Raw genomic sequence first — 23805 nt, forward strand, 5'->3', positions numbered from 1 at the left:
TCAAATCCAGGGTAAATTACACACGACGTCATACAAAGTGATCGGATCACTTTTCCCGAACGAGCGGAACATCAACTCACCGCTGGAATTGCCCAATTGCCCAATTGGAGAGTGGTACCGCAGCATGTAAGGGCATGAGAGGAGTTACTCTACTCGCATTTAGCTATGCTTTCAAGAGCGCTTATGAGTTCATATACATACACTAGAAACATGTTAGCCTTGTATGACGCCTCTGACGTTGGTGAGTCGCAGTAAGCATGAACGTCGGCTGAGAATAGGTCGAGTGCGGGTATAGATGGACACAGCAAGCCAACGATAAGTCGATTCCTGTCTTCGACCGAATGGAACCATCCTTTCACAAATGAACGAGCGGGATCATTCGGAACTTGTATCTTGCTCGCATCGGGTCTGCGAGCGAGGAGAGAGAGGACATGATGGGTAGTCACATGAAAATCGTTGTTCTGCCTCTTGATTTCCTGCTTTTACGATTATTATTTGTCCTTGCTCTGCTCTGGTGCTCCGGTATTTGACGGTCCGGATTGTTTTGTAGCGTGGGGGATTCTCGGTGAGTTAGTGGAGAATTGTCTGGGTGATAAAGAAAGGCGGAGAATGAATGGGATTTAGGAATGGGTCCACAGCCGAACTACAGCCTCGAAGCCGACTCGGTCTTTGTACTGTGTCAGATGACCTTGCTACGCTGGGTGATAACAACGTGTATTATTAGTTTACCAGCATACGAGTACGATTGATCTCGAAAGGCTTAGGTAGTCTAGTGGTAGTAGTCTGGCGAATCGCTGAATTATCGGAGTGTCATCGCACTATGAATTGGATAACATGTAGCATGTAGCACATCTGTCGAAGTATGGTGGGAAGGGAATAGTAGAGTATATAAAGGCTTTCTCTCCCCTTATGAGACTCTCAAACCTTCTTTCTTCATCAAATCCATCTACCCATCTATCTATCTATCTTACCAAGTAGAATTAAGTAAACCAACCTACACAAAATGATCTCCAAACCCGAACCAACCTTACTCGAGCAAATCGAAGCTGCCGGGTGTCACGTCGACACCGACTCGATGAACCCCGAAATCGCCAAAAACCTCCCCATCAAAGCTCACGATATGACCTCGAACCATTTGTTGGTAGATGAGCAGCTCCATAATCCCGAGAACAAGGAGTTGGTCGAGAGGACCATTAGGGAGTTGAAGGGTAAGAGTTGGTTGGAGGTGCACACTGTTCTTGTGAGTTTTGGTCTTTTCGAAATAGCTCATTACCACTACACAGTATCTCAAAGCTCATTTCGTTTTTTAAGTTGCGGTGTGATAGCTGACCTTTGTCATGTTTGTGTACTGAAGTCCGTACGATTCGCCAAGAGAGTACTTCCATACATCCAAGGAAGGGTTTTGGTCCAAGCTTCCCCTCGAAATGCCTACAACAGGGATGCCATCGAAGCTCATGTGAGGGCTTACGACAAGGTATTCCAAGCTGAGGGTATCCCAAGGTAAGTCAGCCTCAACCCCAAGTGGTTCATCTGATATCGATACGGAACCATGTCTGACTATTTGTGTTCGACTTACAGAGAACGATTCATGGTCAAGGTCCCCTCCACTTCAGCAGGTGTCCAAGCAGCTGCTGTCCTCAATGCCGAGGGAATCAGAACCTTGGGTACTTCCTTGTTCTCCCTTCCTCAGGCTATCGCATGCTCCCAAGCTGGTATGCACTCTATCAGTCCATACTTCAATGGTGAGTTGGTCTCGGTCTTCCAAATATAACCAATATAGATGCTAATTCCTCTTTTTGTGGTTGGTGTTCGTAGAGTGCCCTGCTCACGTCGACCCAACCATCTGGCCCGACGTGGAGGACGTAGCCACCCAACATCCCATGGCTGCTCGAATGAGACATATTAGAGACACTTACGACCGACTCGCCAAGGAGACTGGCAAGACTCAACCTCTCATCAAGGCTGCGTCGTGAGTTGATTTCTCCTCAATCCCTGAATCGTTACCTACGTCCGTTCGTTGATTTCGGAGAGAGACAAGAGCTGACTGTTACCTTATATCTGTTGCAGCTGCGTAACCGCCCGAGAATGCATGGCAATGCTCGAACTAGGTGCCGACTCCAACACCATCCTATCCGACCAGATGGAAGATCTCTGCTCGACCTCCAAGTTGCCCAAATACAAAAAGGGCGCAGAACACCAAGTGCGATTCAAGAACCAACTTAACAATACCGAGATCTACTGGGAAGCATGGAACAAGGTCGAACCTTCTGCGTCGGTCGAGCGATTGAAGGAGCTATCCACCAAGGACCCGCTCAGTAAGGTTATGCAGAAGGATTGGAAGATTGCGAGCACCGATGTTGATTATCTCGCTGACGGGGTGTTGGACAAGTATAACAAGGAGGATGAGATTACTGCGATTAGGTTGAAGGATGCGTTGGAGTTGTTTTATAATGGGGAGGAGAACTCTAGGAAGGAAATTGAGAGGCTGCAAGCTCTTTACGCTTAGGTTGCATACACCTTTGCTAGATACGTTGGATGTAATTCGCTTGGTGGGTAGTAAAGAAGTAGAATGGACGTTTCGACATGTATATAGATAGAAATTGAATGAACAAGATGCAGTGCTGTAACTCATGATTGTCGGGACGAGTAACGATGGTGCTTCAATACAACCTACAACCTGAAGACTGAAGATTAAAGGGGGCTTAATGTATTGATGAATGAATTTGCATTATACTGATACCGTTTCCATACATGACATACCACCTCTTACGACAACACCTACACCGCCTACCACAACAAACCTGCACCATCTACAACCACTCATGCCATACTACACTGTACTATGCGTTTCGACCACAACACCCGTACCGTTTCTATCGCAATATTACATTTCCGTGATGCGCGCAATTCTCCTACTCCTTCTTGAAGTTGAGTGAGATACCATTAACACAATGTCTACAATATCCAAGTCAGCTTCTCATCCCCAAGAGTTTGCAAGTGGCAGCTGACTCACCTCTCATCAATGGGATTACCGAAGTTCTCTCCCTTGAACACATGTCCTAAATGCCCACCACTACGATAATGTCGATGTCAGCTAGAGTCTGCTGCTCGAAGAAGCGGTAGGGATCAGCTCACCAGTTGGCACAAACGATCTCGGTGCGGGTCATGAACATCGATTTGTCCTCATGACGAACCACTGCTCCTGGGACGGTATCGTAGAATGCTGGCCAGCCGCATCCGGAGTTGCTGCGTGAGGCCAAACGAATCAGCTCAAACGACCTTCAAGAGAAGATTACAAAAAGCACAGCTGATGGGTGGCAAATACTCACAATTTCGTCTTAGAGGTATATAAAGGCGCATCGCAGGCCGCACAGTCTATACAATTACAAATTCCCATCGATCAGCTCGTGCAAGGCTAGAAGAAGGGGAAGAGAAGACATACGATAAACACCATCGTCCTTCTTCTTGTCATAAGCGTGCGAACCGGGTCGTTCAGTCCCCTTCTGCCTGATCACTCGGAACTGTGAATAAACCCTCGATTAGCTCGGAAATCCATCAATCAAGAGGATGCAGGTGTTGAGCTCACCTGCTCAGGAGACAAGACTGCATGCCACTCATCATCGCTCTTCTTGACTGGGTAATTATCAGATGGCATATTGGAATTACTACTAGATGAGAAAAGGGCAAAAGGTAATCCGAATCCTGATATTCTGGCGGTGGAAGGTATTCTGTTTCTGGCGGTGGCGATGGTCGATCTGACTAGGGTGGGTGAGATTAGAGGCATTAATAATGATATTGGGATGATGATCAGGGCTGTTATATATAGCAGACGGGACATACGATTGAAAAAGATGGATGAATAATATACGCATGGATGCGATGCAAGCTCATTCACCGATTGCGAGAGTGTGTGTGATATCGAGAGTAGTCGAGGATGGAGAAGTGGAGGTAGGAGTGTACTTGTAGTGAGTGGAGCTGACGTAGTAGACTGACTATGTCACGTGATATTCCTATAACAACGCCAAGGGATCTCACGATCAGGGTATTAACCGGGTGAGTGGGTGGCAAATGCGAATGAGAATGAGATGGGATGCACATGAGAACAGTGATAACGATAACAACGATACGAGTAGTGGTAACAACAACAAGGTCATATCGTCGTTAATCGTCAGCATGACATCCACTCGCACACGACTACATCATCCAACATGAAGTCATTACTCAGAACACTGTCCAATCGGTCCAATTCGACTCAACCAGAACCTACCCCTTCTTCCCCTGCTACTCCCCCAGTGATACCACCAATAACAACGGGAATATCCATCTATCATGACACCCCATCTATACCTATACCTACTACCCGCAGATCATCAGAGCCAGTAGGTCGAACGAATACCAACGAACGATGGGCTAGACCCACCCTACCTAGCTATGCTGTCTCTAGGGTACTTGAGGGCAACTCGGATTTACCAGAATATGAAGTCGCGATATCTCCTTCGTCAATCAACAACGATGACGGGTCTCTCAATCGAGCTGCAACAGAGTATTTCGGTACTTCACCTAATGATAGTGCGATCCGCTCGACTTCGCCCATAGAAGAATCTGCTTTAGACACTACGGACGAGAACGTACCGTCATTTGAGGGAGAGGACGACGACGATGATCCATTAATGCCCCGGCGCAGAGTATTAGACGAAAATGGACAACCCAGTAGGAGAAACACATTCAGCGTATTCGAACCTCCCCATCCCCATCCCACTCGTACGGGATCGACCAACCTCAGTACCTCTCTTGGAAACCCCAATTCCAACGGATTTATAGACCTACCCATCCCCACCTCCGAACCGCCCATCTACTCCCCCTCATTAGGCCGCGACGAACTTCGTCTAATATCTACAGTACATTTATCAGCCGATCATCCTGCTTCGGCATATTTCAATGCTATCGCTCAATCGCCCCCTCCACCCGCCGGTCCCTCTTCCTCCAACTGGTTGAGAGGAGGGGAAGCAAATACGAATACGAGTACGGGAGGGAAGAAATTAAAGTTGACGTTGACTAAAGGTGGAAGACGGATGAATGCGAATGGGACCGGACCGCTGTATATCAAATTGGGTAGGGAAGGTTGGGTGGACGGGAGGATTGAGGTTGGGAAGGTTGATCGAGCGGTAGGGCTGGAGGTTGCTGTGAGTACTGTCTATCTTTTCATACCATCCGATGATGAAGGACAGGTTGTTCTATGTTTCCTTTTGCTGATTCAAGGTGTTCATGAGGATAGATCATAGGCATGATCAACGTCTCATACTACGTAAGAGGACAATATACAGTCCTAGATACACTCCCATTGGCAAGGAACAAGGTACAGCTATTTCCCAAACCATCGGAAGAAGGTACCACAACAAGCAACGAACAACCTCTCCCCGGCCCCAATCCGAGTGTAGATACGTCAGAATCATCTCAACCATCATCCACGACGAACCTCCTACCTTCCGAGCCATCTACTGAACCCCTCCTCACCAAAGATGGTCAACCGATGATATCGCCCAATACATTATTCACATTTTCGCTGCAAATGCCGAATTGTCATTTCAAAGATGAGAACTCGGAACTACCGCCCTCGTGCGATTTGCAGCAGGTGGGGATGCAGGCGAATGTCGAGTATGTGTTGAGGGTGAAGTTGGTTAGAAAAGGGTTGAGGTTCAATGAGACGTAAGTGGGAAGGGAGGCTACACAATTCCTGATATATCGTTCCGGCGAATTTCATTTGACCGACCTCGACGGATTTGGGAGTTCAGACTTCACGCACAGAGACAACGACAATGCTGATCCTGCGGATGTATACCTATAGTGTGACCGTACCGATCATATACGATCCCCGAGCATACATTACCCCCCGCCGTATCCGAGCACTCACCTCTGATGATCCTTTAAACCCTGGGTGGAGGACATTAGAGCTAAACGGCGGTAAACCCAAATCGAAAAATAACTTACCTGTCCCCTCAGGAACAGAAGGTCCAGGTATAGAAGTCAGCCTATTATTACCCTCTCCGCCAATCTTGTTCTTACCTTCCCAAGGACAGGGGGACTTGCCGACCTTCCCTTTCCATCTGCATTTCCACTCTACTCTCCCTCACGTGTTGTCTACGTTTAGTAACCCGGAGGAAAGCAAGTTTGTCGTTAGGTTAACGAGAGTCACGATATTCAGAGTTGGGTTAGAGAAGGAGATTAGACGGATTGAGATTCCCACGAAAGCTGAGGTGTGGCAGGAGGGAGGAGAGCGGATTATGCTGGGTGTGGAGAATGAACAGAGGAGGGGATCTACCGCGAATGGCAGGAGGGAATCAACCGGTACAGAGGGGCTGAGCTCTAGTGTACCTACGTCGAGTAATCTTGAGGGAGGACCGTTAAGGAGGTTTAGTTCTGCTGGATCGACCAATGCACCCGAAAGTACTGGTACTAGGAGGAAATCGTTGTTGGGAGATAGGAGAGGATCATTCAGCTTATTGAAAAGAAGAGGATCCACTTCTAGTCAAACTTCCTCTGGTGGGAATGGGAATGGGAATACGATGTTATCGCCAACAACGTCGAACCTCCCACTCCCACCGATAATAGATGAAGATCATCCAACCCACGAACATGATGAAGGTAGACCAATGAATCTGGGAATAGCCCCCGTAGATATGACTTCCACGGAAGTTCATTTGAAGGGATTAATCTCGCTCAAACCATTCCCCATTTCCACGTCCTCGTCGGCAGCTGGCGCTGGCGAAGATAGCAGGGGAATAGACATATTGAGGAAATTGATGGTTCCTTCTTTTATCGTTCCTGAGATAACCTTGACGTACGTGTTGGAAATTGGCATAGAGCCTAGGAAGGGGTCGGTGAAGGAGAATTTTGGACATGTTTGGGGTGGGGGGATTGTTGAGGTTGTGTGGGGACGGTGATAGTGGATAAAATGATTAGTTGTGTCTTTCTTCTATAGGTTGTACGATTGTACGGTTTTTTGTGTTTTGTCAGTTGTCTGGTTGTCTGTCGTAGCATTAGTTGTTTTTCGGTATAGGTTGTATTTACTTCACATTTTATCAGTTGGACTCGGTTGTAGTTGGTTCTCTGTCCCGTCGTTGTTTGAGTTGGAAATGTCGTGGTTATGTATATCATAGTGGTCACTTGCGAATATCATTGTACGTATTCCGAGTATCTATTGATGAGCAGGTCCCAATGGTTGTCTTTCGTTTGTATCGTGCGGTGATTCTGACAAAGGGGGAGTGTAGCGGTGACAGGTTTTTACGATTGCGTTATGGTCGGATATACGCTTAAGACCGAAGGTTACACCTAACCGACGTGCCCGCCACACTTGCATTCCGCTTGATGCCCTCAATGCATTACCGGCGTTACCCATTTCTCCGCACACTGAGATTTTCAAGTTTTGGTGCATCCGCTATACAGTAGTATTGATGGTTGTACATACTAGCAGCACCACACTGAGGCTTCACTGGCTCACACCGACTCTGACTGCTAGTCCACCTACCAGCTGGTTCACGTTCACTGCAATTCGAGGTAATTTATCGATAATATACAAAATATCTTGGTAACCTCCTCTCCTTCTTCATCCATCAATAAAATCATCAAAAATGGCTTCTTCAACTGGTGAGTGCGGTGTTCCTCCAACAGACTGAGCGAGCGAGCGGGCAGAGCGACCATTGGGTAGGACAGGGAATAGCAGGAATTCATATCGAAGATCAAATGAACAACAAGGCTTCGGTATATGGAACTAGATGCAAGGAAGGGAAAGTTTCAGTAGCTCAGATAGAGGGAGAATGTAATAGACGTGGGATGAGGAGAAGGTACGGCGCCGTTGTGGGATTGGAGGATTGCAGGAATCATTGTATATGACGAGGACGTCTTAAAGCCAACTTACACGAACCATTCGACATCGACCCAGCAATGATCACGAATACAATTCAGCTTCTTTACCTGGCAGATGGTACTCACGACCTATCGACCATTATCAGTAATCGATATATCCCCAGCTAAAGCTCAAGCTCAAATCCATTTCAGATTATTAGAAATACCCAGAAGAAAGAACCGCTCGCTCGCTCGCCAGCTCATCACCTCCCTCCTCTCCGTAAAGGCCATACTGACTCGTTCTCCTTGTTTGACCTAGGCCTCGCCCATGACCGTCGAAAGTCCCGAAAGGCTCACTTCGGAGCCTCTTCCGGTCAAAAGAGAAAGATCATGTCTTCTCCTCTTTCCAAGGAATTGAGAAAGGAACACACCGTGAGTTGGGTCGCTTGTCTAGGTGGACGTGGGGATGGTATGGGATGGGTAGTGTTTGGTCACGAAGGATGGTGTGACGAGGAGGAGCGTATAGAGTTATTTTGATGAGACAGGCCATCTGGCCGTAGCACTTGGACTTGAGATAAGGATTAGATTGGTTATGAGAGGAATGTCAAGCTGAAAGTCCCGTCGCTGATCATCGTGTCACTACAATAGGCCCGATCAATCCCTATCCGAAAGGACGACGAAGTATTGATTGTCCGAGGTAAATACAAGGGCCGAGAGGGTAAAGTGACTCAAGTGGGTTTTGTTTTCGGTTTCCCTCCCCTCTTTCATCCCCCTAGTGCATGTCTAGCCCTCGCACATATGTATTCGAGACGGGAATATAGAACCCTCGCTAACGGTCGGGTCTTATTTACAGGTCTACAGAAAGAAATGGGTCATCCACGTCGACCGAGTCCACATTGAGAAATCCAACGCCGCCACCGTCCCAGTCGGTATCTCCCCCTCCAACGTAGTCATCACCTCTCTCAAGCTCGATTCCGACCGAAAGGCCATCCTCGCCAGAAAGGGTGGAAAGGCCGCTGCTTCCGGTGATGTCGAGATGAAGGAGTAAGCGTATGGTTATCAGGGTTTTGGTGATGGGTCTGTAAGATGACTGGGAGCATGTATTTGCCATTCTCACGATACAGCCCATAATACGTTCAGGAGCAGAAGATGGCATACTTGGAATAGCAGCAGCAAAGTGCCCAGAAACATGATGAAATTCATCACTGCGTTGGTTCGTCGAAGATATAAATCTTAGCTTGGGGTGTTCTGGATGTCAAAAATGAGAGCTCGCGGTCAAGTGCAGCTATCACCTGAATTTGTTGATTAATCTTAGCCAATCTGATATTCATCACCGTCTGCAGAACCGCAATGGTTACACACCACTTTATTCATTGCCGCAGACTAAGATTGCATCATTAGCTTACAGTAACCCTGAGGGGAACTCACTTATGTTCTTGGAGACCAGACCGTCTTACAGGATCAAACTCTGTGAACGTCGGAAAGAGCAGTAGCACCAACGACGAGCAGGAGTTGGAATAGGATATCGACACCGGGGGACTACGTAAGATCAATTCATGGAAGAACATACGTACATCTCCCCCACCGTAACTGAGCTGAAAATTCAAGGCTATAATTCATTTTTTTCTTCTTGTAACCTAACCTGTATTTTTGTAAAGCACCTCGTATCGTCTGATATTGATGGGTATCATCCATGATATCACATCTCTTGAGTTTCTAGCTGTTGGGACGAAGACTATAACTGCTACTCATCCATGCATTCATGTATCCATGGCTATGAGTCGATAGGTGCATATGGTTGATTTAGTCCCGAAAGTTGAAGACTTGACTACCATTTACGAATTAGACGCGACAACCCTTCATCATCATCATCATATTGTGCTTTGTCATCTCATCTCATCTCATCTCATCACTATATACCCATCCTCCACATCACTGTATCGCTAGAGTCACCTGGGCACACCAGTCTCCGTCATCCATTATCCTGCAGAAAGAAATTCATCACACACAAGCCAACATGTCAGGGGATACCACCCCCATACCATCCCAACCCAATCGTACATCGCCCCATTCCAACCAAAACGACATCGAGTCCTCACCAATCTACCAAGCCTTATCAGCTCGTCTAGCTCGTACTGAGAATGCTCTATCCTCCCTATCAAGCCAAGTAGCACAGCTCACATCGATAGTCAAGTATTTGCCCCAATCCCAAATTACGACCTCCCCCGTCAGACCCAAAACCACCAACGCTCCCTCCTCTGTATTCGCCCCATTCGACTCTGAACTACCCCTACCTAATACCACGTCCAATGGTCTCCCCAAATCACCTTTCATCCCCACATCCACACCTCAACCTTCCTCCTCAATAGGGCCCATCGGGAACGGGAACGCAGAGATTGCCGCTCTCACTCAACAGATATCTGCCCTCTCAACCTCCGTTGCTCAGCTTCAGCGTCTCCAACAAACACAATCGCAATCACAACTTACTAGACAAACCTCATCATCCAATGCCACGCCCACACTGGGTAATCTCAATGATGGAAGACATCCTGGTCCGCTGGCATTGGGTATCCCCCAAAGACCAATACACCAAGGTGTAGAATCTCTCATCAACTCATCCGGACCGATGACTTCACCTTCTAATCTCGGTGCGTCGGGCGGTAGACCAGGTATGAATCGGTCCTTCTCCAGTGGGATTATAGGTCAACCGCCAGTACCACTGGGTAATGGGCAGATCACCCCTTCAAGCGAATATCCTCAAAACACAAATCGGATGAGCCATATTCCCCATACACCAAGTGGATTGAGGGATAGAGAGAGGGATTGGCCGGGTGTGACTGTGGGAAGTCCTGGTCCAGGACAGAACAACGCAGCTGCTCCAGGAGGACCTTTGACCCCCGGTGGGAGTGGGAGTGGACTGGCAGCCCCTGGTGCGGGGATCGTGGTGAGCAAGTGGGAACATCTGAATTTGAAGGTGGATCTGTTAAGGTCCATCGCGAAGTACGGGTATGTATCTCTTCTAGGTTTACCGTATCTCCAATCTGGTCTCTTACTGAGAAAGAGAGATCTTGCTGATTTGATTTCGATTGGGGCTATGTTGCAGAATCGGTCCTCCTAATAAGATCCAAACGAGGGTATTACCATTCATGATTAAGGGAAGTGATATTATAGCTCAGGCTCCTCCTACGACTGAACGAATCATATCTTAGTGAGTTCCGCTCAATCACTGCATTTCGATACTTTGCTGACCGTTCACTCGAATCAGCGTCATTCCCGCTCTGCATCTCGTCCAAAATCTCCCACCGCCTCCTCCGACATATGCCGGCCCAGCAGTGATCATCATCACCACAACTGTTGATCAGGCTATGCAGTGTCATAAATGTATGTAGCCCTTCTCATCCCGCGCTTGCTCATACATGACTAATTGTATACTCCCCTTTCAGTGGTTCGAGGCGTGGGTGGTCCACTAGGTATCAGATCAGGCGTAGCAGCAGGAGCAGCTGGCTCGTCTGGTCTGCCCAACGAGATCGCAGCTATGCAGCGAGATGCCATACATATCTTGATTGGTACTCCTGCGAAAGTAGCCGAGGTAATGACGAGTAGAGGTGGATTGGGGGGTGGTGAATGTAGATTGTTGATTGTGAGTTGGCCCATCACCTTCATCCCTCTATCAGATAATGTACTGACAGATGTCACGCCGATGTAGCTCGACGAAGTGGATCAACTGATTGTGAGTCATCCATGATTCTCTGCACTACCGCAGTTGGGTGGTCGTACTGATATCCGCCGTAGGCCCGAAACCTATATGACAACGTCCTAAACATTGCCAAAATCCTCCCTGCACCTCGTCGAGGACCCGGCGGACTGAGCATGACTGGTCCCCTGACGACTCCCGGTGCCCCCATCGCGCCTTTCTCACCAGGCTTGACGAGCCCGTACGACGCAGGACGAGATTCGCCATTCAACCCTGCTAGTAAGACCCCTTTCCCCACTCAGGGGAGTAGGTTCGGTACGCCCGTTGGTGGGGGGTCGGCTGCTGTTGGTGGGCCTACTGGGGCTGGTAATGGTGCTGCGGGAGGTAGTGGGATCGAAAGGCAGACATGTCTATTGTGAGTTGATCTTTCGGCTTATCCACTTATTCACGGCATTGGCTAGGCTATATCCGACTCATCTTTGGGACAAATAGAATGGAAGCTGATACTCACACTCGGTTTTAAGCTCAAACACCATACCCACGGACGTCATCAACTTCTCCCAATCACTATCTGTCCGAGATCCTGTCCGAGTCCTGGTCAGAAGAGAAGGGGGGACCAACTCTCAAGAATCCGTATCGTCCGTCACTCCAGGTATAAACCTCAAGCACACCTACGTCTACCTCACTATCACCGGTTCAGCCCAGCAGGGGTCCAACCATCAATCCAACAGCAACAACGAGGTTGGTCCAGGAACGATCGGATCGGGAAGGAGCAATGCCGGTCAAGGGAATGAGGAGCAGAATAAAGCGAAGGAGTATAAATTGGATATGTTGACTAAGATGTTAGAGGATTACCCGCTTTGGCAGGCTATCATCCATGTGGGCACTTATGGGATGTTGGAGGCTGTTGTGATGAGGTTGCAGAGTAGGAAATGGGAGAGTTTATACCTTGTGAGTTTTGCTCTTGTACCTACTATCTTTGCTGTCATCTTGTCTGAACACCATTCAACTCCTCCGCCGAGCGGTAATGCCGCGGAGAAGTCGCATACTAATTTATACACCCATTAGACCCCAGACATGCCCCCCACCCAGAAAAAAGCGATCCTCCAACAATGGCGAGTCTCCCTCTCAGGCAACGGACCCAGATTCCTAGTAGTCTTTGACGTGGGTATCAAACCCCCCGAAGTACCCTGGTCACCACTCGTCATCAACTTTGATCTACCGAGATCTGTTGAGGGATATGCGCACAGAGCGGCAGCTGCTGTACCTCCTTCGAATCGTCAGACCCAGGGTCAACAGGTTAATGGGGTTATTGTTAGTTTCGTTCAGGCTGCTGGGGGGGATGTGGAGATGCTGCGAAGTACGGAATGTGCATATAGGTTCAAGGTGGGTTTGACTCTTTTCTTTTGGACTTTGACTAAATCGAGTCTACTTGAAGGGGAACAATGGCTGATGGTGTGATTTGGTGAATATTTAGTCTGCTGAGATACCTACTGTGTTCCATGATTTGTTCAATCACTAGACACAATGTGCATCAAGATCGGATACCCCTCAATGTGAGGTTGAAAAGGCCTTTGAAGTTCGATACCATTCCTCTCCCTTTTCTCGAAATACATCACATGTAGCACACTTACACTTTAGACTGAATGCAGTAGAACATATAGGATATAGCAAATGATAGGATACAATACAATACATATGCATAGGATGTGTAGCTGAGTAACTCTAGAGGAGTGAGTTTGTGTATGACGTGGATTTAACAACGTAGAGTATGATAAGCACGCGTCGGATTAACTTTGATTTCTGGTTCAAGAGGTCTGAGCGTGAGCGCGTGTCAAGTCAAATCCAATAACAGTGAGCGCATTGACTTTTGTTCAAACTATATATGTATATGCTTGCATCTCATCCTCATCTTCACATCTTGGATATCAATAACGAATAGTAACGAACAGTACCAAACATGTCAGTCTACGTAGGAGAATGTGAGTGATCTATACCGCTGAGCTCCATAGACGTGAAAGGAAAGAAGCGAATCCATCCTACCAGGACTGGAGTGTAGTAACCCCCAATGCTTCAAGGCAAGAGGTCGGATAATACATGACCAGTCCTACCGCCTTCGGGAAGGATGCGAGCTGCAACCTGACCTGAGCTGACTGCTTCCCCTTACATGCATAGCCCGAGGTGAACTGCTCGCTTGGTTGAATGAACTGCTGGATCCTATACCGATCACCAAAGTGGAACAGTGCGGGACGGGGTCGGTGTATTGTCAGATTGTAGATTCCATCTATGGTGAGTGAGGGATCTCCGTTCACTTTGCTATCTCTCATCAAACTCCGTTCACTTTGCTATCTCTCATCAAAGCCCAATCCGAAAGTCACATTTCCCTCCCCAATTGGGTGTAGGTAAGGCTTCTTCATATGATGTCGTACTGATCCTTTATCTGATAGGTGACCTACCCATGACTAAAGTGAAGTTCAACGCAAAGATGGAGTATGAGTATCTGGACAACTTCAAGATCTTGCAGAAAGCTTTCAACGTCCATAGGATTGAGAAGGTGCGGTTCGATCTAATCTGATCTGATCTACATTTCACTTTTCGTCACCAACGAGCTGAGCTGATGGGATGAGATGGAATTTGGATGATATAGCCTATACCCGTTCAGAAGCTTATCAAGTGAGTGTCTTGATACATCCATACATCATCCTGCGGCATGTGGAATGGACTTGGCGTATGTCAGAGCCTGACAATGTGATAATACCCAGATGCAAGATGCAAGACAATCTCGAGTTCTTACAGTGGATGAAGAAATACTGGGATATGAATAGCGGAGGAATCGCCTACGATGCAGAAGGACGAGCGTAAGTATATGACATGTATCTTTCTGATCCTCAGATCTTCATCGCTCTACCTACATCGTCCCTTCCCTGAGGAGAGGATGGACGTTTCATATCCTAGACTCTAGTCGTGTGCCAAAGCTGACCTTATGACATTCCACGTACACAGCGGCGGTGCCATCCCCACCGCTCCACCTCCCACATCCCGTACAGCCTCTTCTTCTGCCCGAGCGGCATACTCACGTCCTGGAGCCGGTATTGGAAGTGCAGGAGCGAGTAGACAGGTCTCGTCGGCTTCGGCTGCTCAGGTGGCGCAGATGCAGGCTCGTGTGGCTGAGATTGAGGCTCATAGTGAGAGTTTGCTGAAGGAGAGGGACTTTTACTTTGATAGTGAGTGGTTGTGTACTTCTAACGATCGAAGGGGAGCATGGGGAATTAAGGGGTGGTGCAGGGTGGAAAAGCTGGCTATAGAGGGGTGTCAGCCCGGGGCGCAATTTGTGTTTGTATCTCCATGCTGATTTGTCTCGCTACGTTTCGCTAGAACTTCGAAATATCGAGCTCATCGTACAAGAGCGAATGGCCGTCGAGGGAGTGACGCAAGAAGAGTCAGATGTGATGGCTAAGATTCAGGAGATTTTGTACGCTACAATTGAAGGCTTTGAGGTGGGTTCGTTCTTCTTCGAGTAAGTGAGATCGGTGGGACTGATGAATGGTACAACGTGTGTAAATGTTTAGGTACCGGAAGGTGAAGAACAGCCCTTACATGCTGAAGAGGAAGAGACTTTCTAGAGTGCTTCTCCGAGCTAGACATATTGGGGTGAATTGAGCCTTGCTACTTCCAACAAAAGGCAGAAAGCAAGAAGGATGAAGACTTCTCTGTGAATATATCTGGCTTATATATACACATGCATTTCGATACATCTCTTTTTGTTTCTGGTCATAATCCTATAGACTGCATGTCATCACCTTTGATACCCCACGCTATCACGTAGTGCTCCAAGACCAATTTGAGCTCTTCAATCTCGTCCAATATCTCGATTTTAGATATGCTATGGACACGAGTCAGTCAATTGCTTCCTGAACATGGAGATGAGAGACATCACTTACCGCTGCAATTCCTGTGGATCGATGACTTCCTCTCTGACTTGCCATAATGTCTTTACTCCGCTCTTCTCGAATACACCTTTACCCAATGACGGATCGAGGAATCGTTGAGCTTGGGACTGAGGTGTGGAGAAAGGGTCAGAACCAGGTATCGAGAGGTTCCTTGACTGAGCACGTTCCTCCATCAGCATCAATGCATTGTCGACCTCACCACTGCGTTCATCGGAATGGGTAGAACAAAACAGAGGAAAGAGGGGTAGATCAACTCACAGCCAGGTTCCTCTTCATAACCCTCCCAAAACTATCATCCAACCCACTCATCTCGTATACCACCCCCACACATCTATCGAACCTTTCCCCGAACCATGATATAATACTCTGACTGTCCCCAGGCGGCATATATGGAAATAGACATTCCGCTAAGAACAACGTCGGTAGTGTAGGCTCGAGCAGGGGTAAGAGGTGTTCGTCAAGAAGTTGATGTATGCTCTGAGAAGGGGAGGGACGAAGGTCAAGTGGGAGGAGGGTGTAATGTGCTGAGTCGAGTCGAGTACCCCCCTGAGATATCTTGTATGGCGTGCTGAATGAGGAGGTAGAGGAAGGAGGGAGGACAGAATGAAGTTTCTTGGATCGGGATATGCGGTGGGCTTTGGGTGAGGTTAGATGGGGAAAGTCGATTTCGACGTATTTCGATATGTTTGGTGGAACTGGTTGGGACTATGAGTATACTTATCATCAGTGAGATTTCACTCTCTCGCTTGGTTGTGCTGCTATTGGAGTTGGACAGCGTAGCAAGCGGGATCTCATAGAGGTAGGTAAGACTCACCATCAACCTCCAAAACCTCGTATCGCTCCCCGCACCTAGCGATACCACCTGTTTCTTCACACTTCTATCATTCTGCAGGAACTGATTCACCAACGTATCGATACCGATCGTTCGGTGGTGCGTTCCTATGTTGATTAGAGGTGGTTTACGTGATGAGGAGGAGGGTTGGCCGGGTTGAAGGGATGGTTTGTATAGGAGGGGTGAGAAGGGGTCGGACAGATATCCTAGGGATATTGCTGAGCTATGAGGTTATGGTCTGATATCAGCATGCATTGCATTATTGGACTCCATGATATGAATACGCTCTTTGAGGGCGGTGAGGTCCTAAGGCTGACCCACCGACTCACGCTCTTGAAGAAGACGCATCATCGTCCGTCTGTCGGATAGCATCGTCAGGATGGATCATCCCGTGCTTGCTTGTACTGCCGTTCGAAGGTGGTCGAGGGGGTAACATCGTGCTGTCCTTGTCGATGATGATGTAGATGTACGATGGATTGACAACAACAACAACACTCATGAAGATCCCTTGAACCTGAACAAAATGGACTACCTCCACCAGTCCACCACGCTGCTGCACCCCAACCGCAATCCATGACATTTCGCTTGGCAACTATCGACATACAACATGTCACGCTCCTTGGCCCATGGCGAACGCTGCTTGGTTTACGTCAAGACAGAAACATCAAGCGAAAAAAGAGGAGATGACATTTTACAGAGGCAGACGCTCTACCACCGTTCAGTACGATACTTCGTATCGTGGTCGCGGACCTGGACAATAAAGGATCTCCCCCTGGTATCCACATACCCCAGAAGGGCTCGTAACGACCTTCACATGGATGACGGATGTAGTGCTGTCATTGTTCTGAGAAGACTGTCTCATGAGTGGACAAGCGACGACCCCTTGCTCAGATCCTTATCAAAGGTAAGTTAGGTGAAACACCTAGGACACTGTAGCCCGTCATTCGTCATCTGCTTTTCCAAGTGTGCCTCCCCTCACTCCTTTGACAATCAGACTGTCAGGCTTCTTAAAGCCTTTCTGAGTCGAGTCAAGTTGGTGTCATGGAAGTACTGCATGGTATATAACAAAATCCCCTCCGAGCAATCTCCCTGGCCACCCGTTTGTTCTACTCGAGCCATACTGCCCAGTTCCGCATAGACAACTCATTCAATTTCCAATCTGACTCTTCAAGCAATACATCAAGTGGTACAACAATGGCCGAAGAGGCTCAAAGCCATGTGCTCACCGACCAAGAGAAGGCCAAACTTGCTGTTTGTGATCTGATCGAGACCCACCTCCGAGATACGAGAGAGAGTCTCAGTGAATGGGCGTCGAAACGGAAAGCCGCCAGTGAGTACCACCTATCTTGTCTCTGCATGTAATGAATGATTAGGGTCAAAGTGGTGCCTTGCTGATGTGGGTCACCGAGTGTAGATAAAGATAGTACCTGTACCGTCCAAGCAGACACGAGTCTTGATCAAAAGCTCAATGCCAGACTTGGGACAGACGATTCTCATCCCGAAAGCTCGGGTTTCGGAGGGATCCGCACCGTCCCAAATCCAATTTTTGACCTCCTATCGCAATCTAGCGGTGGTAAGGACAACTTTAGTACCGGGGCGTTAGAACGTTGGGCGGACCTCAAGAGAAATTTGATCCCTCGATATCTGACAGCTAACACCGCCGCAGAACTTCTCGAGAATGTGGTGATGCCGTACTCGGAGCGCTTCGACCAAGCGCTGACAACGGTTCGCCCAAGATTAAACACCGACCATAAGTACAAGGTGCATGGCCTGTTCCAGAAGATGCAGATTCACTCTAGTCTGAGGACCGTTTCGGACGTCTGTGGGACTGGCGATGATTATTTGGAAGAGAGCCGAGCAGAATGGGATTCATTCGGCCAGCTCCTGTCAAAAGCGAATGAAACTAAACTCCACGGAGGCGATAAATGCTATTTGCCCGAGTTAGGCCGCAAAGTCGCCAAGGCAAGTCTGTTACTTGATTATCCCATGATGTCCACGCAGGTAGGGAACGTGCTGGATGGAGGGAAGAAAGCTCTACAAGATATGAGACGCGAAATGGCTACTTGTGAAAAACAGGGTCGAACAGCTGAATATGAGGAACGAAAACGACTAGTAGAAGAGATGGTATCGTTAGTTTCATACGCTTATCGGGCAGATAGGGCCCAAGGCGGTACTCGCTATCGTGACATCATTACCAACTATCCCTCGAATTTCGGAGATGTGGTCGATATAATGTCGGAAGCTATCGTCGACGGGAAGGACCATATTCATGATCTCATTTGTCTGCCGAAGCTGAGCAAGGAAGATATGGACCAATGGATCAAAGACATAGAAGACATTGTGACGCACAGGGGGGAAGTGGCTCAAACATAGGTGGCATAGACAGCACGCAGAAATGTCTGCTGATTGACTTTGAAGTGTAATGGGACGGAAGAGATGAGCGTTACTGGTGTTTCAGGAGTATGTACTTCATGGTCATGCACAGTGGTCTGTTATGTTCAATCCATAGAAATCGAAAAGCAACGGTTTATGTGCCTCGTCAAACATGTGACCACCATCAGGCTTCGATTTGTATTGTGAGATGGATTTTTGCGTGAAACACTGTTCTGACTGTCAATTCCCCCTCCCTCCTGATTTCGCTTTCACCCACTACCCTCTCTCCCCTCTCTCCCGTCTCTCCCCTCTCTCCCGTCTCTCCCGTTTCTCCCGTCTCTCCCCTCTCCCCCCTCTCTCTCCCCTCCCCCTCCTCCCTCTTCCCTTCTACCTTCCCTCCCTCCTCTGTCCCTTCTCTGTCCCTCCTCTGTCCCTTCTCCTCCCCCCTTTCCCCTCCTCCCCTCCTCCCGAGTCCCTTCCGCCCTCTCGCCCCGCCCTGCTTACTATCCGTGTTCTTCATCAGCATGTGTGGCTTCCCCTGCAACGCTCGAGAATGCGATTCCACCTCATTCCACGCGCATCAGCCATATCATTGCATATCAATTCCATTCATTTCATCTCGTCAATTGTCGTTATCGTTAAACTGCACTGGACTCGTACAATATATACTTATATATGGAAGATCCCACCGCTGTACTTTTACATTCCTTATTTACTAGTATTCCGAATTCCTTTCCCTTCCTACTTGACCACTTTCTTTCTTTCTTTCTCCAAATATTCATACACCCATACGATATCTCCATATCATGCATCGCGACCATCAAGGTACGAGACTGATCCTCCAGTACAGTCAAATGAGCCATGATCCCTACCAAACACAAAACTAATACTTACCAGTCTTCTCTCCTATGCTATTCCACAATCGCCTCTCCGCCCAAAATACCCTCAAAAGGGTGTTTATCCTCAAACTTTATACTAGCACTAGGAAGCGCTTCGTTCTCCTCACCTTCCTCCTGAGCATCCTTCGTCTCATTCCCAAAATCATGAACTCTCAATCCCAGTGCCGAAGATTGAGATGGCGAGCCTCGTCTACTTGCTATACTCCTCAGAGAGTTATTACCAGTGGATAAGGTAGTAGCGAGCAAAGGGGGTATCTTGTTTCTCGGACTTGTAGCTTGGTATGGAGCAGAGTGAGATGCGATTGTCGCTCGTCTCTCCTGGCGGTTGATGATCTTACCAAACGACGAGGGAGCCTTGGGTGAAGGAGGAAACGAGAATCCAGATTGGTATATCCCCGGCGAGATTGTCATGGGCGAATCAGGAGACAGAGCAGAAAAAGTTTGGGTGTCCATACTTCCTCCGATAGATGGGGGTGGTCGAGTTTGAATTTGAGGGAGGATCAATGAATTTGACGAACCACCACTTGATCCAGGGATGAAGTCGTTGGGTAACGACTGTGGTGATCCACTGTATTCACTTCCACCTAGCCCTCGTCTGTTGTTCCACCATGCAGAGGTATCATTACTGCTATTCATGATGTTGTGACCGTGGGGGGCATATCCATCGCTTAGTTGACGTTGGGGCAGATTGGTCGGACTGATACTTTCCTCTTTCTTCAGGTTGAGGTAATTGTGCTGTGGTTCTGGAACGTCGCCTGTGAGCCATGAGGAGGGATTGAAAGGTGATGAAGGGGAGTATAACATTGCCGAGGGTGGCTCTCCTTGCACACTCCTTGTTCTGATATGTTGTTGGGTGACTTTGATGGGTAAAGGAGGGAACGATGTTGTATTTGCAGGTGCGGTATGCGGTACCATATTTGATCTATCATTTCCCATCGCATTATCGTTATAGAATGACAGAGGTTGAATTTTGAATAGTTCTCTGGACACTTCGAATGGACGCTGTTGAGGGACTGGCACCGACGGACTTCTCCCATCCTCCTCGGGGGTAGAATAGTCGAATTCAAAGGCAGTAGGTGAGGTTGGCTCGTACGCGTGATACTCTGGAGGAGGAGCATGCGCGTGGAGACTCGACTGATATGGGAGCATCTGAGGTACGAATGATCCTCTTGGATGGGTGAAGACAAATGGTTTATCTTCGTCCACGTCGGGTAGGAGGTGGTGCTGATACGCATCAGGGGGTGAATGGAAGTCCATGCTGTGCTCGGATGACGTAGGTGACAGACCCTCTTCTTGTAAGTTCATCCGCCGTTTTTGTGCTTGGGTGGGCCGGGGTGGTACTCTTCGTTTGAACGATAGGATCTCAGCTTTGGTAGAATGTCTCTTCAAGAACGGGTGAGCTGTATCTCAAATTCAGCTGGTTGATCTCCAATAAAAAATATTGATAGGCGAGCAGACTTACACCATGTACTGGCATCTGGATCGTATATTCCTCTTTCGACATGCCGTAAGCTCAGCTTACGATTGAAGCCGTAGATCTGACACAGACGGCACATTAGCTATTGTGATGACTGATCCTCAGATCAGGTGCAACCAACTTACATTCAACTGCCTTGAGAAACTGGCAAATCTACTTTGCCGATACACAACCGGTAAAATCTTCTCAGCCAGCTCCTCAGGATTTTCAATGATGATCGCCTCTCCAGTCTCATCCCACCTAATAATATGGTGATACTCAGGTTGTTCAAGAAGCCCAAATAGCTTAGTCAGGAATGTAGGTTGTTTGCCCTCCACTTTCTTCTGGTTCTTGTTCTTCTTCGACTTGTTGGTCTGAGGTAACATGATAGGGTTGAACCATGGATCGTGATCACCATGATTACCATTGTGAGTGGTATGTTGCCAAAACGGAGGCGGGGGGTTTGTGAAGAATCTGTTAGGTGGTGATTGTTGTTGGAGCATCGTCCCCTCGGGTTCGGGTGGTCTACCGGGATGAGGGAATTCCCTCGGATGGTTGGATAATGATAATCCCAGTTCATTATGGGTTTGAGGGTGATCGAACTGTTGGTCGAGGGGTGATGGGTCGGGGGAAACGTATGGTCGGGATTGTGAGATTGGAATGGGTGCTTTCGTCTCCCATCGGTCGGACAGGGGTAGGTTACGGAAGAAGGGAGGTACGCCAGTGGAGGAATGGGAATTAGGAAGTGGATGACCGACGAGATCTGGTTTACGAGGGCCTGGAGATACGCAGGCTGATGGAGAGGACATGGTGGTGCTTTACTATACATTGTTCCAATCAGCGATGGGTCTTCAATTGAGAAGTATGATGGGAACGAGATATATGATATTGCATGACTCACTAGAGGTTTATGATGATTATACGAGTCTTGTGGGGAGAGTCGTGATCGGTAGTTGATGACCAATGGTCCGACAAGAGTAAGCTAGTATAGTATTAGCTCAAGATCCGATTGAATTGGAGAATCCAAGAATAAAGGCATTCCTTGAATCAGAAGAAAAGACGAAATGGAAGAAGGATTCCAAGAATACAAGAATATATAAATAAAACAGGTGAGAACGCAACACGAAGAGAAGAGGGAAGTGGGAATCACAATGAAGCATTCTGACCCTCGTATACCCCCCTTCTTTCCGTTGAGAAGAGGACATGAAAGGAAGTTTAGAGTATAATGGAACAGACATACACCCCATAGACATGACGACGAGTAGATGGGTTGGACTTACGTTATGTAATGGTGAAAGGGGGGTACCCGACCACGTCGGGCTAGATAGGCCCCCCTGGGTTGTCCGGGTCAGCTTGAGATGGGACAAGTTCAGTGAATTGATCGATCTTGCGGTAGGGGTACTACGCCGAAGAAGTCTAGATGCAACGCAGTGAGCGATGGAAGAATGTTGAATCGGATAAAGGATGAGTAAGATACGGGGTAATGCGAAAAGGGATAAAGGAGTGTATGCAAGTATGGGTGTAAATGAGAAAGGAAGGGTGATGTAGATGTAGGTGCACTGGTCTCGACTCTCGATTGATGTCGTCAAGGGGTGGCCAATCTTTGTTGATGAGTCTGGTCAATCAGTTAAATTAAATTACTTGATCTCGTCACAGTAGTCGGACAGAGGTAGATCAGTAATAAGATAGGTCAAACGATTTGAAAACGATGAAGAGCAAATTGCTCAAGGGGAAGAAAGAAAAATCAGTATTCTTGAAAGTCGTGTCGATGTTTATATATTATGTTATGATGTATGGTGGACGATGATGTATGGCTTACAAGAGTGAGTCAGTTAGCTCTTTTCTCCGACCGATTGATTTCGTTATCCACCTCTTTGACCTTGACCTTAACTTGATGGCCGCTTTTGATGTGATCGTGGTGTGTTCCAATTTACCCCCCTTAACCGCCTCAGTCGTCATTCGTCGATGCTATTTCATGTAGTGATGAGAGAGACACGACCTTGTTATCCATACATCAATGCATCTACTCCAAATGTAGATCGATCGGCATTGTATGTTGTATTCTCCCATACATACATAGCCTCAATCTAATTCCACCTTGACCCTCCTTTCGCTTGTTTTGCTTTTGTTTTATATGATTGATCGCCCTGATCTCAAATGCTATAGCTATGCCCCGATGAGGTAATTGTACTGAACCATCTCTTTACAGTATACCACTCATAGCTAGGGCGTAAGTGTATAATACCAACCGGCCGGTAGTGTGGTGGGCGTCGTCAATAGAGGTGGATCCACTCTGCTCCAACATCCATTATCCTATATCCTATATGATCGGATTAGTCCCTTGAGGGGTCATTGACGTATTCGAGGAACTGTTGAGTACGATAGGTGAATGCTTATGTACAGGCCAGCCATTCCGAATGATTACCATTTATTTGGTATTCGACTGTGCGCATTGTTGGATAGATTCGGTTTTCCCCCACTCTTCTATAACAAAAAAAACCTCCGAGTAAAGACACCACCAAACCTTGAGGTATTCTTTGTGTCGTCCGAGACATACCGACAATATGGTTACCATCACATCATCACCACACGCTCAACTTGATCTCCAAGGGTTAAGGGTTCAACAATTTAGTCCAAGCCACTGCCGCCGGCCGGAGCTTTCAAGTCACCCTTACAATCCTACTCCGAACAAGATGGATGAGCGAGGGTGGACTTGTACCTGCCCAGCCCAGCCTAGCCTCGAGGCAACCAAGGTTCAA

At 47.8% G+C, this 23805-nt stretch overlaps 10 protein-coding genes across 10 annotated transcripts; 6 read left to right on the forward strand and 4 right to left on the reverse strand.

The window, feature by feature from the left end:
• Positions 1-1003: 1003 nt before the first annotated feature.
• I302_104777 (uncharacterized protein) lies at positions 1004-2506 on the forward strand (the record flags this gene model as incomplete). The annotated part of the gene is made up of 5 exons (XM_019195722.1): positions 1004-1240; positions 1355-1500; positions 1579-1742; positions 1816-1969; positions 2068-2506. 5 exons carry the CDS (start codon positions 1004-1006, stop codon positions 2504-2506), a joined length of 1140 nt encoding a protein of 379 aa, XP_019042545.1.
• A 406-nt stretch (positions 2507-2912) lies between these two features.
• I302_104778 (methionine-R-sulfoxide reductase) lies at positions 2913-3784 on the reverse strand (the record flags this gene model as incomplete). The annotated part of the gene is made up of 6 exons (XM_019195721.1): positions 2913-2955; positions 3014-3073; positions 3136-3246; positions 3330-3375; positions 3443-3521; positions 3587-3784. 6 exons carry the CDS (start codon positions 3782-3784, stop codon positions 2913-2915), a joined length of 537 nt encoding a protein of 178 aa, XP_019042544.1.
• Positions 3785-4208: 424 nt separating this feature from the next.
• I302_104779 (uncharacterized protein) lies at positions 4209-6941 on the forward strand (the record flags this gene model as incomplete). The annotated part of the gene is made up of 3 exons (XM_019195720.1): positions 4209-5183; positions 5276-5706; positions 5846-6941. The coding sequence occupies 3 exons, from the start codon at positions 4209-4211 to the stop codon at positions 6939-6941; spliced, it is 2502 nt and encodes an 833-aa protein (XP_019042543.1).
• Positions 6942-8232: 1291 nt separating this feature from the next.
• On the forward strand, positions 8233-8890 carry I302_104780 (60S ribosomal protein uL24; the record flags this gene model as incomplete). The annotated part of the gene is made up of 3 exons (XM_019195719.1): positions 8233-8274; positions 8491-8574; positions 8696-8890. The coding sequence occupies 3 exons, from the start codon at positions 8233-8235 to the stop codon at positions 8888-8890; spliced, it is 321 nt and encodes a 106-aa protein (XP_019042542.1).
• A 969-nt stretch (positions 8891-9859) lies between these two features.
• On the forward strand, positions 9860-13058 carry I302_104781 (uncharacterized protein; the record flags this gene model as incomplete). Its single annotated transcript, XM_019195718.1, has 9 exons — positions 9860-10848; positions 10946-11050; positions 11108-11223; positions 11286-11482; positions 11549-11572; positions 11635-11951; positions 12061-12487; positions 12605-12922; positions 13014-13058. The coding sequence occupies 9 exons, from the start codon at positions 9860-9862 to the stop codon at positions 13056-13058; spliced, it is 2538 nt and encodes an 845-aa protein (XP_019042541.1).
• Positions 13059-13496: 438 nt separating this feature from the next.
• On the forward strand, positions 13497-15159 carry I302_104782 (uncharacterized protein; the record flags this gene model as incomplete). Its single annotated transcript, XM_019195717.1, has 8 exons — positions 13497-13518; positions 13712-13825; positions 13984-14090; positions 14184-14209; positions 14299-14394; positions 14540-14760; positions 14912-15033; positions 15106-15159. 8 exons carry the CDS (start codon positions 13497-13499, stop codon positions 15157-15159), a joined length of 762 nt encoding a protein of 253 aa, XP_019042540.1.
• A 148-nt stretch (positions 15160-15307) lies between these two features.
• Positions 15308-16754, reverse strand: I302_104783 (uncharacterized protein; the record flags this gene model as incomplete). The annotated part of the gene is made up of 5 exons (XM_019195716.1): positions 15308-15419; positions 15478-15641; positions 15745-16191; positions 16301-16541; positions 16648-16754. 5 exons carry the CDS (start codon positions 16752-16754, stop codon positions 15308-15310), a joined length of 1071 nt encoding a protein of 356 aa, XP_019042539.1.
• Positions 16755-17512: 758 nt separating this feature from the next.
• On the forward strand, positions 17513-18691 carry I302_104784 (uncharacterized protein; the record flags this gene model as incomplete). The annotated part of the gene is made up of 2 exons (XM_019195715.1): positions 17513-17648; positions 17733-18691. The coding sequence occupies 2 exons, from the start codon at positions 17513-17515 to the stop codon at positions 18689-18691; spliced, it is 1095 nt and encodes a 364-aa protein (XP_019042538.1).
• A 184-nt stretch (positions 18692-18875) lies between these two features.
• On the reverse strand, positions 18876-19217 carry I302_104785 (uncharacterized protein; the record flags this gene model as incomplete). Its single annotated transcript, XM_019195714.2, has 1 exon — positions 18876-19217. One exon carries the CDS (start codon positions 19215-19217, stop codon positions 18876-18878), a length of 342 nt encoding a protein of 113 aa, XP_019042537.2.
• A 385-nt stretch (positions 19218-19602) lies between these two features.
• Positions 19603-21855, reverse strand: I302_104786 (uncharacterized protein; the record flags this gene model as incomplete). The annotated part of the gene is made up of 3 exons (XM_019195713.1): positions 19603-20990; positions 21053-21128; positions 21193-21855. 3 exons carry the CDS (start codon positions 21853-21855, stop codon positions 19603-19605), a joined length of 2127 nt encoding a protein of 708 aa, XP_019042536.1.
• Between the last annotated feature and the right edge of the window lie 1950 nt (positions 21856-23805).

The sequence above is a fragment of the Kwoniella bestiolae genome, chromosome 3 (assembly GCF_000512585.2).
Source record: "Kwoniella bestiolae CBS 10118 chromosome 3, complete sequence".
NCBI lineage: Eukaryota > Fungi > Basidiomycota > Tremellomycetes > Tremellales > Cryptococcaceae > Kwoniella > Kwoniella bestiolae.